The 16,204-nt window shown below is 37.8% G+C and overlaps 1 protein-coding gene across 3 annotated transcripts in view; it reads right to left on the bottom strand.

Moving 5' to 3' along the window:
• Positions 1-12,634: 12,634 nt before the first annotated feature.
• The window catches only part of ube2o (ubiquitin-conjugating enzyme E2O), a 54,046-nt gene continuing 50,476 nt past the window's right edge, over positions 12,635-16,204 (bottom strand). For all 3 annotated transcript variants that reach the window (XM_062997842.1, XM_062997843.1, XM_062997844.1), the window contains exons 19-21: positions 15,820-16,023; positions 14,890-14,947; positions 12,635-14,796 (exon numbers count right to left, since the gene is read on the bottom strand). In XM_062997842.1, coding sequence (XP_062853912.1) covers positions 14,120-14,796; positions 14,890-14,947; positions 15,820-16,023 — 939 coding nt within the window. In that variant the 3' untranslated portion in view covers positions 12,635-14,119. The remainder of the gene's footprint in view (positions 14,797-14,889; positions 14,948-15,819; positions 16,024-16,204) is intronic.

The following is a 16,204-nucleotide window of genomic DNA, read 5'->3' as shown; positions in this document are numbered from 1 at the left end:
ATTGATGCCAGGAAGGATAAGGCTGATTTTGGTTAACACTATACTGTCTATCTTTGATTATTACATAAAAGGCTAGACCAGGTGTGCTAATGCAGTGAATGAAAGTTAGAGGAATTAGTTAGCATTTTGCTAATTCTTCTGTAACATGACTTGTTAGCTTTTAGCCGTTATTACTTGCTAGATTTGCTGTCTTCTTCTTTGGTGAGAATTTTATGATAGACTAATATAATAGTCTATTTAATAATATTAATAGATTTTTTATTAGCAACTTATCGAAGCATTCAGAGAATGAAGAACTGGTACTGTTTAGTGGTACTAATGGGTTTATCTGTGATTAACAACTGCTGCTGTATTTGAAGTGCTACATATTGTATTATACAAATAGAGAATCTTATTTTCATATCTGCTTGAGGCTCTTTCATACTGGGTTTTGTACAGAAAGACAGTGGAGATCGACAAATCCCTGTGATTCTGGCAGTTCTGATTCCTTTTCTTAATCACAGTAATACTGGTTTGTTAATTTTTCACATTTAATTTTAAGGTTTTAATTTCTTCTTTGAAAAATGTGGACAAGCAATGAGATGTCTACCAGCGTGGGTACTTTCACATTCATATTAATATGCAGACTGTGTTTTTACACAATACAGTGTGTGCTGTGAATTTCTAAATTTGTTTCTTTGAACTTCTATGCAGTGTGTTAATACTTAAAGCCTGTGCTGCATGGTGTGTAGCTTCTTTTAACATTGGTTTGCTCGTTGCTTGATTTCAAAACAAGTCAGACAACAGAACTCAGTTGGCTAAAGGTCAAATTTCTTGCTACCCTAAGAGCAGAGTTTCTGCACTGCTGATTGGCTGATGTGAAAAGTGAACTAAATGATTATCTCAGTATACAGGTAATCCCGCCTTTTCTGGACAGCATACAAGATGCCTCAGGCTTACACAGCAAATTGTAATAAAAGGAAACATACAGTGATTGTATTCGTGACTTATTTGTATATTTGAATATTTGTAACAATATTCATTTGTTCATTTTACAGTGGTTAACAACCTTTTTATTGCTATCCAGTCGAAGTGTAGAAATACAAGTAGAAATCAGATTTCCCCGTTCTAATAGTGTTATTATAAGTTTCCTTTCTGACTGACAGTTGCCTAAAAATGCAAATTATATGCTCATGTCCCAAAAGTTGTAGGGATACTATGCAGAAGCACAATATTTCAAGCTGAGCTATGACACCATCTACTAAAATGCTCAAAATATTATATATATAGTATATTATAGTATAGTATATTTTTACTAAAACAACTTGTAAGAACAAATCAACAGACCAATATGAAGCCCCTTTTCCATTGCATGTTACCTTACAGTACACTGCTGTACACATCCAAATGAATAACTTTCTGTACTGTACCAATGTGCTACTGTCTCTTTGCACAAAAGTAGGTTGAGTTCTGGCACAGAGCTGGCACATGCTCACGCAGTGGGTAATAGTGTTTCAAATCAGCACTGTTTCTCTGTACAGGCTGTAGCTCCACTCTCAATTTGAATCCAGCCTCAGCTGTCGGAAATAAATTTGAATGGCATTTTTAAACGACACCATTAATCAAACAACAATCAAATTATTGCTTAACCGGTTAATCACAGACATTCCTCTTAGACACAATTGATTTGTAATGGAACGTCTAACAAGCTTATGCTCAGATGTCTATATACTTTTGGCAATATTGTGTATATCAAGGAGTAAAATGAACATGCTATTTTGGAACAGTTTGTATAATTATAACTGTTATGTATAATGAGGGCAAAGATTAGAGCAGTACCAGTGTGAATGTAAGGTGAGTAAAAGAGGTAATTGTAGAACAACCACTTAAAGCTGGTTAACGATTAGCATTAACTCCACGTGAGTCAGCACTGAGAGGCCTGCTGTCATCCCATTAATTTCTCCATACAAGGTCAGTTTTCGATTGGTCAAGGCTGCCAACATTACTAATTCACTGTTTATGCTCATATATAAACCCACATTCCACAGTGATTACACACATGCGTTAATTTCTTGGAAATCTGGATAGTTATTTTCTATTACGCATTTTAAAAAATGTTGTAGGATGCTTGTATTGATTCACGTTCTCTTAGCCAGCACTCTGCACTGCAGCAGTCCATGTTTACTCCCCCAAACAGCTCCACCCTGTCTGGAGACCCAGCTGCTTGGTACTGATTAAAACCCCACTTTCCCAAACATTGATCCCAGCATGCACCTTCTGTTCTAAAAGATAAGATAGTAATTTATTAACAATACATAATATCATTAGAAACATTGTTATTTTTTTGTTGTTGTTTAAAAGGATTTGGGAATCAGTTTTGCTGGTGGGATGCACATCCTCTCATGCAGCTGGGATGTTTGCTGATCATTTTTATATTAGATCTCAAAAGAACGACTGAACATGGAGGCAGCTGGTCACCTCACATGGGAGGAGGACTCAATAAAGGCTACCATAAGAAACCACCATCCACTAAGTTCTTAATAAGAGAATAGAAACTGAATCCTGGCTCAAACAACATTGTTTTGAGCGTTTATTATTTCTCCAAACTATCTACTATTTTAAAATATGACTCCAGGGATTTACTTAAGACACGAGTGAAGGCACTGATATTAAGCATGGTGTGGTTTACAGTTTTACAGTTAATGCACACACCTGAAGTTGTTCCACTTCAAATAGTTTTCTTTTAGTGGAACCAATGGGCACAAATCATAACAACTAGGCCTAGACCTAGCTCATCCTCCTCTGATACATATTAAAGATTTTACTATGGTAACTTGCTAAGTATTTTTTTTTAGAATATGCCAAACCCAGATCCAAAATCCAAAGATAGACTGCTCAATACCTCTTTAGCAGACACTTGGCATTGTCCAAAATGATAATTAGGCTTGTGTGCAGCCACTCAGACATGGAAACCAAATGCCTGAGGTTCCTGATAAACAGTTCATCTGCTAATGCACACAATGGTAGTTTTAAATTCATTCATAAGTGCTGCACTGACTTTTTCTCCCTTGTTTTTTTAGCCCCTATAGTTGAAAATGGGAGTCATGGCAATCAAGGTTTATCTCAGCTTTAATCCTCGTGTTAGGTGACAGATGTCTTTTTTGTTAAACTGACATATGCTAGCAGTGCACTGGTTATGCACTATGCTACAAAAAAATATAGTTTACAACACTATAGACTTGTAATGCGTTCTAGCTTTTCTACCACATTTATTACAATTGTTTTCATGTAAAGAAACAGGCTATCTGGCTAAGTCTGTTTGTATTAAGGACTGAAACACAGCTACATTCACTGAGAAAGGAAGATGAGGACATATTGATGCACTTCATCATGGGATCGATCAGAGGTCACGGCCTAAGATATTCCTTTGGGAATTATCTAATCCTTTCAGCAGAAAGTGAGGGGGTTTATTTGTTTGTGCAATATTACAAATCAGTTTTCGGCTACATATCAAACTCAGAATATCACATCTCAGTTTTGATGGGTGTACGTGTACCTGAGCCAACAATGGTGTAGCTTTTGTTACAGTTGATGAGTCAATAGAAAACTCTATGTGGAATGTTTGGCTGATAGTCCCTTTAAATTCCATTGGACAAATACTTTTAATTGTAAAGTTTACAATTAAAAAATAAGGTTAAAAGTGAAAATACAGTACATTGCCATGGTACATTTTTGCAACTGTTCTTTTTTCTCTGATTAAATGACAAATAAGTTTAAATTTATTCTGGGTTTTATTAAAATGTGTGTGGTTAACAGCAGCTTAACAACAAAAAGTTATTTAATGTAGGGTGACCATATTTGGGTTTTTAAAAAAGAGGACGCCTGGTTCGGGGAAGGAAGGGGGGGGGGGGTTATTTCATGTCGTTGGTGACACCATGGCAATGTGTATGGGGTAGAGGTTTAAATAGTTGACGAGTCAATAACCATCCAGCTGTGTTACTGAACTTTAATAAATGTACAGCTGCTCGTTAACAAGGACCTTTATGGTCAGATAATCTTATTCCTTCACATTCAGCGTTAAGCCCTAAACAATAATAACAACAAATTAAAAAAACAGTTGTCACCTATAAATAAAAATCCCTTTATTTTTTAGTTTCTTTGATGTACTGTACAATCGTATCAGCCGACTTATTAGGAGGGTTTTTAACTTTAATTTGATTTAACTTGCTCCCATCAGTAGAAACCCAGCAGTAAGATGTGTCTTCTAGAGCTTGCTGAGCAATTTCCACAGAATACAGTGCCATCACGGTGTTGACAATATTGATGATATATATGGCTCCTTGAAGGGAGTTGGATCTTTTGGCTCGGTTCCTTTTAAAGAGAAAAAAATGGCTCTTCGTTCTTCGGGAGGCGCTACTGAGTAAAAACTACAGGGAAGAGACATACTGTGGTTGCATTCATGGCTGGATTACTGACCGGGCCAGTGGGGCCAGCGCCCAGGGGCCCTTGAGGTCAGGGGGCCCCGGGGGGGCCCTGGCCCAAAACATTCTGCGATGCCTATCAACATTTATGATACAATATATTTTTATTTCCGAGGGACCTCCATTTTAAGGATCCTCTGACTATTAGGGACTTTGACCCCAGGGCCTCTTGGGGCCCCTAGCCATGCTTTTGGGGCCCCTAGCCATGCTTTTGGGGCCCCTAGCCATGCTTTTGGGCCCTAGCTATGCTTTTGGGCCCCTTATGAAAATGGATGAGGCGTTGTGGCACTGCTCTGACTTCGACTTCTGGCTATTAGGGGTCCTAGGAAAGAGGGGGGCATATTTTTAGAGGGCCCTGGTTATGAGAGCCCCTACCAGGGGGCCCTAGAGAAGAGCAGGGCATACCATTAGAGGGCCCTTGATCACGAGGGCCCCTGCTATGGGGCCCTTGACTTCCATAGAAGTCGTTTACCATGGCTCCTTGACTTTCTAGGGACCTACAAATTGCCAGGCAAGCTACCATATTTCATAACAGACGTTTTGTTGCAAATATGCGATTCAGGCCCTTACTTAATGTTTCTGAATTTGTATTGTTTCAAAATTATTATGTTCAATTTCTCTTAAGCACAGAGACACAAATTAATTTAGCAATTTTGCAATTATTTACATTTTGTTAATTAAGTTTGAATGCATACACACACTTAACTGAGCTATTTGATGTTCTTTTCATGCCTGACAATATGTCCAACAGTGAGCTCACTGGGTCCCAGTCTTTGCCCAGGGGCCCAGACTATCCTTAATCCGTCCTTGGTTGCATTGCATTAAGTTTCAGAAAAATCCTCTCTTGTGCAGAGATGTGTCTGTGTTTGTTTCTGCTTTAAAACATAAGTGCCATGAAATAATCAGATTTAACATAATTAAACAAGTTTATACTTCATTTCTCAATGTCATAATACTACTATACTTGTCATAATACTACTAGCGTTCTGTGTGTGTGTGTGTGTGTGTGTGTCTCGCTCACTCTCCGCGATACTGAAAGTAATAAACAGCTCTCATTATGACTGATTAATTCCCTCTACTGATGGAAGCGGAATGCGTGGATTACAGCCGATAAGAACTAAGCAGAAATATATTTTATTTCTGCCGATTCTATTGAACGGCTCTTTGAAATGAACGAAAGGAACCGAGTCGCGCCTCAGGGAGCCGTTATAATATATATATATCAGTGGCGGCTGCTGGTCTTTCAAAGAGGGGAAGCTCATTGTCGGCTTACATTATAAAATTTGTCAATTTATTTATACATAAATTCTGCCCTCCGTTCCTTTTCAAGAAAATGTCCTGAAATGGGATGCAGTTTGTCTTTCGACTTCACTCACAAAATCCACGATGGGACTGAAGCTTTAAGTGATAGCTGTAAATCAAAACGGGATTTAGCCTTTCGACTGATCCTCCAATCATCTTGCAGAAGCTCAGCGTCCAGACCCACCCACAGCTCCATTCACCCCCAGAAACGCTCAGCGTCCGGGGGCGGGACAAAATCACGGCATTTATCCAATGACTGGCGAGTTTCGAAGCAATGAAGAAAAAAAAAACCATGCAGCCCCATAGAAGTGAAGAGACGCTCAGCTTCTGCGGGCAAATGCATTGACGCTAAGGGAAAGTATGATAAGTAGCTGATTCTGAACGAACTCGTCTTCGAGATGAACGTGTTCTAACGCATTTGTAGTCGATGAAATGTTAACACAACTGTACATATTTGACCATTTAATTTTTGACATTTTAGGGGAAGCTGAGCTTCCCTTGCAGTCTTAGAGAAATCGCCACTGATATATACGTATATATCCTTTCGTTCATTTCAACGAGCCGTTCAATAGAATCGGATCGTTCACGAACGACTCATCACGGCGTTGACAAGCGCCTCTGTGTTAGAAAATCAGACTTATTTTAACAAAACACATGCACTCCTAAAAAGACCTAAAAACAAACCAATGCAAAAACATACACACAGAACAGCGAGTGCAGACTAGAAAAGCTGACATTTTTGGTGATTTAAAAATCCCGGCCGAACGCATTTTTTAGGTCTCAAAAAGAGGACATGTCCGGGAAAAAGAGGACGTATGGTCACCCTATTTAATGTCTCTTAATGGCATGGCTTTCTACAAACCCATTTCCCAGAAAAGGTGGGATGTTATGAAAATTTGTATTCATAACAAAAATGAGTTGTTTATTTATTTAATCCTTTTAAGGGACCACCACAGGTTCCATATAATTTTGAACAGTTTAACAGCACATTTTTACCACTTCTTTCTTAAGAAGCAAGTAGGGGCCCAAAACCAAATTATGTATCTTATGTATCAACAATGTTGATTAAAGCAAATAAATTAATGTGTCGTCATTGATTTACTTGAAGATCCTGGGTAGTTATTTATTAGCTACATTAGCCTTGTACTGTAGCTTTAGGGCAAACTAAGTACACCAACTAAAACTTGGAATAAATTAGCAAAAAATGAAAAAAATTGTGAATTTAATTTGACTCAAAACTTAATATAGTGAAAAATATGTTTGTATAGTTACGATAAATTTAATATTATATGCTTTTTATTTTATTTTCACAGTATGTTACTTTAGCAAATAAATAGGCCTAACTTGAAGTGTTAAAACCATTGCATACGACTACTTTAGTTTAATCGATATGCAGACCCAGTTTACAAAATGTTCCATCACATTTTTTATGTTTGTTTGGTATTCAATGTAGTTTCACTTTATAATCCAATATTTAACATGTTAACATAATATTTAATATAATATTTCTACCCTGTTTGGTAGAAATATATAAATAAAAAAATACGCAAAGTTGTCTATACACACTCAAAGAACTGTAACTACATAAATGTTGTGACAGCGACCTCAAGTGGTAAAACGTGAGAATTGCAACTGACAGTACACAAAGCGTTTACTGATCCATACGATTAAATGAATCTATTATTCTGCTAAGTATTTAATTTAGGCATAATTGGGAATTGAGAGGACTACAAACTACATTTCTGAAAAATTGGGACATTTTTTAAGATGCAGTAAAACACAAATCATTAATGCATTGGATGCATGCATGCAACACAGAAAAGTTGGAACAACGGCATATTTACCACTGTTACATCACCTCTCCTATTAATGACAATTTTATTCGTTCTGTGTCTTAACCAAGTTGATGCACTTAATTCACTCCACCTCATCTTAAACCATAAAGATCTACAGAATACAGCTGAGAGTTAAAGGTAAAGAAACTCACTCAGTACTCAGATGTTCATGCGACGTGCTCAGCAAAACAATCCACAATCGCCTTCAAGTCCAAATTCCTGGCTCTGGCATTTTCAGTGGACAGAACAGCCAAACCATTAAGTCTTTCCTGACCCATGAGCTTAAAGAAAACAATCGTCAGATTCAGAATTGCATAATGAACTGATTTGGAGAGTCACTGCCTCTTTATTCTTCTTTATTGATTCAGTTAAATGAACAGTTCACAACGCCAGTACTTCACTGGTTACATTGGCCTCGGAAGTAACTATCCAGTTTAGGAAGTTTGCTTATTCTTCCAGTTGTTCTTATTTTTTGCTTCTAAGCTCCGTTTTTTGTGCTTGTTTTTTTTCAGCATCTTCACTGTTACCACTCAGTTCACAACACTGTTCATCAAAAATCCACCCGAGCATTTAACTTTACATTACTGCAGTAAATATTCGTTATATTGAGCTGTCTGACACTCTATTGGCCAAATAACGAAGGTTACACGGATTCCCGACAACCTTCGCTGTGAGACGTATACGTGTTTTAATAAAATACATATTGAGATTTTATTATTTGAATAAAATCATTTAAATCTTTTGGCATGGTACATTTATAAATAATGACTACTTGATATTGCAAGCTGTGAAGGATCCGTTTTAAAACAGTTACCATGGATGAGCTGCATTATGAATTAGAGGAACATAAATAATTGTCGAGATTTGGTGTTCCATGTGTTATTAGTTGAGGGCAAAAAGGGAAAATTGTAAGATGTTAAGTATTATGTTTTGGATGAGGTAGGAGTGTTCCAAAGTGATGTAACTTAATATCTTATAAACACTTCACTCTTTCGTTGCGCCCGTTTTTAGCGTATACTATCCAGTTACCCAATTGCATTACGCTTCCTCTCTACTGATGCCAATCCCCGCCCTGATTGAGGAGAGCAAGACTGACACACGCCCCCTCCGACACGTGTGCAGTAGCCGACTGCATCTTTTCACTTGCACGAGGCGAGTTCATATGCGGATCAGCTTTGTGTACGGAGAGACACACCCTGATTAACACATTATTCCTCGACTCTGTGCAGGCACCATCAATCAGCTCTGTAGTTTTGGTAGTTATTTAATGTCATTTCACAGTACTCTGACCCCTCACTCTTTTTGTTTTTCAATGTCACACTTAATAGCTGAGGGGTTTTCAAGCTAAATTTAATGTAAGATGAAAATTTTTTACAGGGATATTAAAGGCTGATCTTAAGTTATTGAATGCAATTGGTTGCAGTTGTTGCTGCTAAAGGTGACACAACCAGTTTGGGAGGGTTAGGCTGTGGTGTCAGTTACTTTTTTTGACACAGGGTCATCACCTTGAATAAATGTAAATGAATTTGTGAAACACAAAATGTACCCATACTGTGTGTGCATTCTTTCCCATAGTATTGCTAACTGCAAGTGCATGTGCTTATAGACAACTTAAAGAAGAGAAGTAAAATTAACCAATTAATTTAAAAAACGGTCCACAATTGTTGACTTTGTAAATCGACTTTTTTTTTTTTTTTTTTTTTAGCATTTTTATACTGTATACATAATTTTGCACTTTAAAAAAATTTTTAACAAATAAGAATTGATTTTTTTCTCATTGCTAACTTTTCTTAATAAAAACTGTTTTGAACAGTTAAAATAAATAAACATTTAAAACCGAAGTGTTATTTTTCAACTTGCTTTATACATAGTTTAGATTGCAGAAGTATTTGTATGTAGTTCTTTTAAGTTTGAATACAAGTTTAGTTTGTTTAGATGCAATATATGTACTGAAGTTGTGCATTTGTTAACATGATAGAAGAAAAGTAACAATAACTAATAATATTAATAACAAATAATGATGGACAGTTTACCGGTTTTACTCACCAAGAGTTTAATGTTTTACTTTATACATGTCTTTTTAATGCAACCAAAACAAAAAGTTAAAAAAAAATACAAAGAAACCAAAAGAAAATACAGTACACAATCAGCAGTTAATATGCCCCAAGCATTCTCATTACCACTTTAACTCATGATAGTTAAATATATATATTATCTATAATATTTATATATAGTCATGACTTCTGTACAGAGCAAATCAAGCTACAAATCATTTACCAGTTCAGGCCACTGTGGAACTGGTTTACACATCATACAGTAAAGTCTGTGAGCAGCCGGTAAGGCTTAAAGCGTAATGGTACATGCTTTGGCTGTTGTGTCCAGTGGAAGGGACTAAGCGCTGGATATTTTACACAGTGGAAAATGAGCCGAGCTTCATGTACTTAGTGTTCGACTAGTTTCACCAAAGGTTCAGCTTCACATTTGTTTTTTACAGCAGAAACACAAAAGGTGCATACGAAACAGACCCCAAAGTTTCACACAACAAATGTTAAACAAACAAACAAACAAACAAACAAACAAACAAAAAAATCACAAACCTCTTAAGAATCTGCTTGATATTCAAAGCTGCTGCACATGCAGAGCTTAAATTAACATTGTTAAGAAGTTCAATAATCAGATATAATTAGAGGACAAAGGCATTCACAATAAGAGGCACACCCTAATTAAGTCTTGGAGGACACTGGGGTGCACAGCCTGGTGTTTTTACAGTCTACCAGACCAGATTTAGGGACAATAAACCCAATATTAATTATTTTAGTGCATAAGAGCAGGCAGTGTGAGTTTCTGACCATTTAGGACTAATGAATAATGAATTATGAAGCCTTAAACATAAGTCAGAATAGTTAAACATGATAAACTGAAATCCTGACATATAAACACATCCTAAATAATATCAAAGAGGGAAAAGTTAGTTTAATCTAATACTTCTTTGTTTAATGAACTTAAGTATGGATACATGGCACTTAGCACTGATTCAAAATAAAAAATAATTTAACCAGCAAGCAGAGATCAGTTAAGTGTACATTCAGATCAGCAAGAAAACAAGGACAGAAATTGAAACTATAAAGAGAAGAATGAAAGCTGTCTCCATGCGTGTTTAATCCAGACAGTGTTTATTGATAAAATGTATGGTGATACTATACCATCTCATGTAAATTAGTTGGCACAGATACGTTTTTTTTAACCCATGTCCTATATTATCCTATATTATCAGATTTTACCCTGTGACAGTAGTTTAATAATTATATGGTTAAGGTTCAAAGTTCACATTGACATGTAAGGAATAAGTATGACAACAGTTCTCTTTCTTTTACTGAATGATTGGAATACATAGTGCTGTCAAAATTTCCAGGACTGACATGGCATACTTGTCCATTACAAGTTTCTGCAAACGTTTGACCTTAACTGTAAATACAGCAGGCAATTTATGGTTCAGAATTGCTCACGTCTGCAGCAGTGTCTTTTCAGTGCATGCCAGGAGTTTGAAATGCCAACACAAAACTAGTTGTATCTAATTAACACTTCCATACACAATGAGTGAAAGTGTTGAATGAACTAACATAACTAAAATACACTCAAATCAGATGTTTCACAGTTGAGAAAACATTTCTATTGTGCTTCTGAAAAGATCCAGTGTATGAACCTTTTACTGTCCAATAACAAGCTTAAAGTAGGGCAGTGTAGCATTATAGAAACATGATACAGGATAAGGTGTTGAGAGTGTACAGCTTTATACAGAGGAAGGGAAAACGGCTCAGACACTTAGACAGGGAAAGATTGTGTCTTCGAACCATGAACAGGAATAAATCTGTCTGTCCTCCATCAAAATTGTGAAATATCACGTCATGTAACTTAATGCCGAAACATTTAGCACCTGTATGGACATATGCTCACGAGTTACCAAGACCTCATGTATCAAAACACTGTATTTAAATGAAAAAAAGTGTACAAGGTACAGCTAGGTAGAGGTGAAAAAGTGCATAACTGTAGTCATGTATTCACAGACATTCTAATAATCACTAATCAATATTTTTAATGTGTCTTCTTTGTTTGAATGTAAACTTGGTAACCAGCAGGACTACAGGCCCGCAACCACATTTGGGCAGTTTCACATCTTTATTTTGGGATGTGTGTGGGGGTGTAAAAAACTGTATTTATCAACATCAATTTTTTTAAAAAGTAGCATAGTGGCGTGATTGGCTCAAATGCTCGAATGTTATGATAAAACAGAGCAGCAATGTATAGGACAAAATGAACAAGAGATGGGAAAGCAACAAAGTACTGGAGTCTGGAGAATAATATGCAAATGTGCAAAAAAACATTAGTCTATATTGTGAATTTGCAAATTCCCACATTTCACTATTCAACATTTAGAAATATTAAGTTGAAAAACACCAAGTCATCAGCTCAAAAGTTAAAATTAAGCAGTACGATGAAATCAAGGACCCCAAAGCAAAGCATGCTGGGTAATGTAGTTTAACAACACTAACTTATTTTCTGCCGTTACACACCATTTCTTTCCCAACACAAGGACTGTAAAAATCACAAATACCTCAAGTTACAATAAACTAATTGGGTAACAAGAATTGAGTTTTACTTTTCTGATAAAAATCAAAAGCTGTGTTTTGTTTGCTTTTGCATAGTAACTTGGTATCTGCTGTTCTGAATTGAGCGGTCAGGATTTTAAACAAATTAATGTAGTTTTGTAAAACGTTCTGTATGCTACAAGTCTGTATCAGGAATTAAAAAAAAAAATTATTTTATATTTATTAGTTTCTTCCCTAGTGCCTCGACTGGTCATCATACATGGTAATTGTCACAGTAACAAGAAACCCCGTTTTAGCCAATCGTGCGTCTGTGTAGGCGCCTGGTCGGCTGATAGCATTATCGGTTCAAACTTGATAAAGCAGTAAACAGTAAGTTCAGCATGATTCAACTGATGATAGCTGTACTGACCATGAAATAAAAGGTCCCATCACAGAAATATTACATTTATTTTATTTTAGGTTAATTAAATTACTTATACATAGTTCTAGTGTCTTAGGATAAGATGAAAACTGCAAACATCCACTGTTCAAGGCATATTAAGTGAACTTGACCTCCAGATGGCACTAATGTACCACCACCATGGCTGACCAGAGTTTCTTGGTCAGGATTGTAATGATCCAGAGGCAAAATACAGCCTAGACATGGTGCTAGTACATCACAGTGCAACATAATAATGCATTCATTCACTCACTCACTAAAAAACTAAAGTACAGTACTGAAAGGAAAGCATGATAAGTGGGAGGTGAGGAATGTATTGTGATATTGTAAACAGATTCCCAAAAAGACTGAAAAATGAATGCAAAGGGTTAGGTTAAAATTAAAGTGACCAAAATCAATCTGAGAGCATCTATGATTATTCCTACTACTATTATTAGTGCATTTTATCAATATTTTGGTGTTTTAGGACTATTTTAGATATTCTAGTAAGTCCAGATAGGTTTGGAACACATTATAATCTTTTCCATAGAATGTTTTCAGTAGCAGACCCCTACTTCTTAAATTCCCAATAGATTTAGTATTATGGAATAGATTTGATCAGGGTTTTTGCCAGTTTATCCTATGAGAGCTTAGGTTTGAACATATACCACAAGGATGGTGACAGATCTCATTAGGTAATAGATCACATATGAAAGAGTGGGGTTCAGATTTATCATTATGTATCATTTTTGTTTGGTTTGTAGTAAATCCTTAATAGGGTGTCAGCAGTGTGATAACGGCTGAGGTTTGGTTTCACAACACAAAGACGGTGCCTGGTTGTCATATCTGACCCAGCTTTTTGGCACAGATTCTACCCTTCAGATCACTAACAGTCTATAAGTGTTTTAAAGGGTCTACAGAGCATTATCTTAATTTTCAAGTCTAGATTTGGAACACAAAACTTACCATCAAAAACAATGCACAATAGATGTCGCTTTCCAGAAATTAGCACTCTCCAAACATTGGAAGGGTTTGGGTGCATCAAAATATATATGTTTACCAGATCATCCAGCCACTGTTTGTTTAAAACCCTTGGTTTTGGTGTCAGTAGTGTAACAAATGGTTAGATTTGGTCTCACGGCACAAAGGTGGCACTAGGGTGGCAAAACTGACCCAGGTTTTAGAAACCATCTCCACCGTATGGGTCACTAAATGTGTTTTTAAGCAAAATGTCCAAACATGCTTTGAAAAGTCCCCATAATCTTAATTATCCTCCAAGCTTCAGGCATCTATATCTCCCTGAGAGACCAGTTGTAACGAAAGTGGAATGGTCGAACTAACAGGACAGAACAAAAAGCTGATCCAGAACATCTAAAGACAAGACATGATTAGCACTAGCTAGCAGAGCGAGCGTAGCTTTGACTTTAAGGGGTCGAGTGCAGCTCTCAAGTTGATGGTGGAAAAAAGATGAAAGATGAAGGTATAATTAGTAAGATTTCATTTGTCCTCGATTATGCCGGCGGCATTCAGTGCAGCGCGATACTGCAGCAAAACACCACGTACGCTCTTCACAAATCCCTTCGAGAGGGGAAAGAGTGGGAATCCGATGTCCGGGTAGCCGCTACGCTCAGGAAGGAAACTACGATAGCTCCGTCTCCGCTTCTTTGGCCTGACGGATATTTGAGACTCCTGTGCCGCTTTTCCACCCTGCTGCTGCGGCTGAGGTGCTGATTCCGCCACTTTAGAGACATCCAAATCTGAGCTGTGGTTCAGGTCCTTAGAAGCACCGAGCCCTGAATCCTCCAGCTCGCCCTCACCTCTTGACTCTGGTTTACCTGTAGGGCTGCTGTGTGCCAAAGCCTCGGGGGCCTCCTCGTCCAGAGGCTCGGCACGCATGGAGCCGGAGGATCGAGAGCTGCGTTCCGAAGCGGCAGAGTCCAGTTCCAGCCACGACTCCAGGCGGTGAACGAGCCTCCAGCCACTGGAGCAGAAGTGCTCACGGATCTCCTGCTGAAAGACCTCGACTGGTTGTGCCAACATCTGCGTCATGGACTGCACCATCTTGATTAGGGCCATCTCGTTATAGCAGCGGCTGTTCTCATAGCCCTCCTGAAGGCCGCGGTCGCTGTCGAAGCCCGCCTCGTTGTAGTAGGGCTCGTTGACCAGAATCAGGCCTACAGCACAGAAACCAAGCATCTAATGTTTTAAAGGTTCTGGATTTAGATCAGTGCTCTGTAAAAACATTTAACTCAGGAGAATTAACAGACCTTGGATTGAGATGAGCACCTGCAGGAGACTCGACTTACTCGTCCATCGCTCTGTTCCCTGAGGTTACAAAGCACACAAAATGTGAAGCTGAGTGAAGCTATACTTTTTAAATAAATCTGATTAAAACAGAATTGGAGCAATAATCACATAAAATACTACATTATTTTAAATAAACAGAATTGGTCTGCAAAATGTCTTAGCAGTGCAACTCTGTCACTTTTGCACATGTGGTTCAGTTTAAATTGGGGCGCTCAGGTGGTGCAGCGGTAAAACACACTAGCACACCATAGCTGGGATTTCGAACATGTTGTTTCAAATCTCAGCTCGGCCATCCGGCTGGGCACCTACATGAACAACAATTGGCTGTTGTTCATACAGGGTGGGAAGCCGGACCAGGGACTCCTCAAAACTGATGCAGTTATGGCCTCTGCTAAGTCGAGAAATGCGTTGATCAGGGTGTGGCTCTCCATACACAAAAAAGCTGATCCTCATATGGACTCGCCTCATGTAGGTGAAAAGATGCAGTCGGTATTGCATAGGTGTCGGAGTTTACTTAAGTGGCTACACTAACTTTAGCAGCACTTACTGCAAATAAACACATGAACGATTGTTAAATTTCACTTCTTTGAAGAACTGCTTTGCACACTGTTGGTTGTTAGGCACTGAAACTGTGCATTTTGGGTTTAAGTCAGGACCTTGACTAGGCTACTTCAAACTTAGATATTAGTATATACAGAAACATAGATCTACTTAACCATCAGCCAAGTGAAGATTTTTAGCAGCACGGTAAACATTAAAGGCTTAATGTTAAAAGGTGATCAATGTGGTGCTAAATGTTTTTGTTTTTTTTAAACTGGTCTTTAAACTGGTCTGTACCCGTCACAAACAAAAAAAGCCGGCAGGAGCAGAAAGAGTGGTAGTGCCGATACCTTGCCAATCCAGGTGCCCAGCAGACTTACGCACACTTTTCCATTGTCATACAGGTTTGGGTTGAGGCGGCCACTGCATTGTGACAGATACCGGAACAAAGGAGGTACAGCAGGGTAAATATTGGGTAGCTGGATGTCAAACAGGAAGAGCCCATCTTCATAGGGTGTACGTGTAGGACCCTTGATTAGAGCTGAGAACAGGTCCTGCAAGAGATCGAGCAAAATATAAAAATGTTTTAAAGTAGAAATAAAAACTCAAACACACAACTGAGAAAAACACATTTTGGAGATTCATAAAAAGTTTATATACAGTAAAAGACAAGTTTCCAACTGAAATATGTATGTCCTGGAAACCTGGTTGTATACATACTGTACTTCACACTGA

This window comes from Trichomycterus rosablanca, chromosome 6 (assembly GCF_030014385.1).
Source record: "Trichomycterus rosablanca isolate fTriRos1 chromosome 6, fTriRos1.hap1, whole genome shotgun sequence".
NCBI classification, from domain to species: Eukaryota; Metazoa; Chordata; class Actinopteri; order Siluriformes; family Trichomycteridae; genus Trichomycterus; species Trichomycterus rosablanca.
The sequence above is the reverse complement of the archived record's forward strand: the minus strand, read 5'-3'. Positions and strand labels throughout refer to the sequence as shown.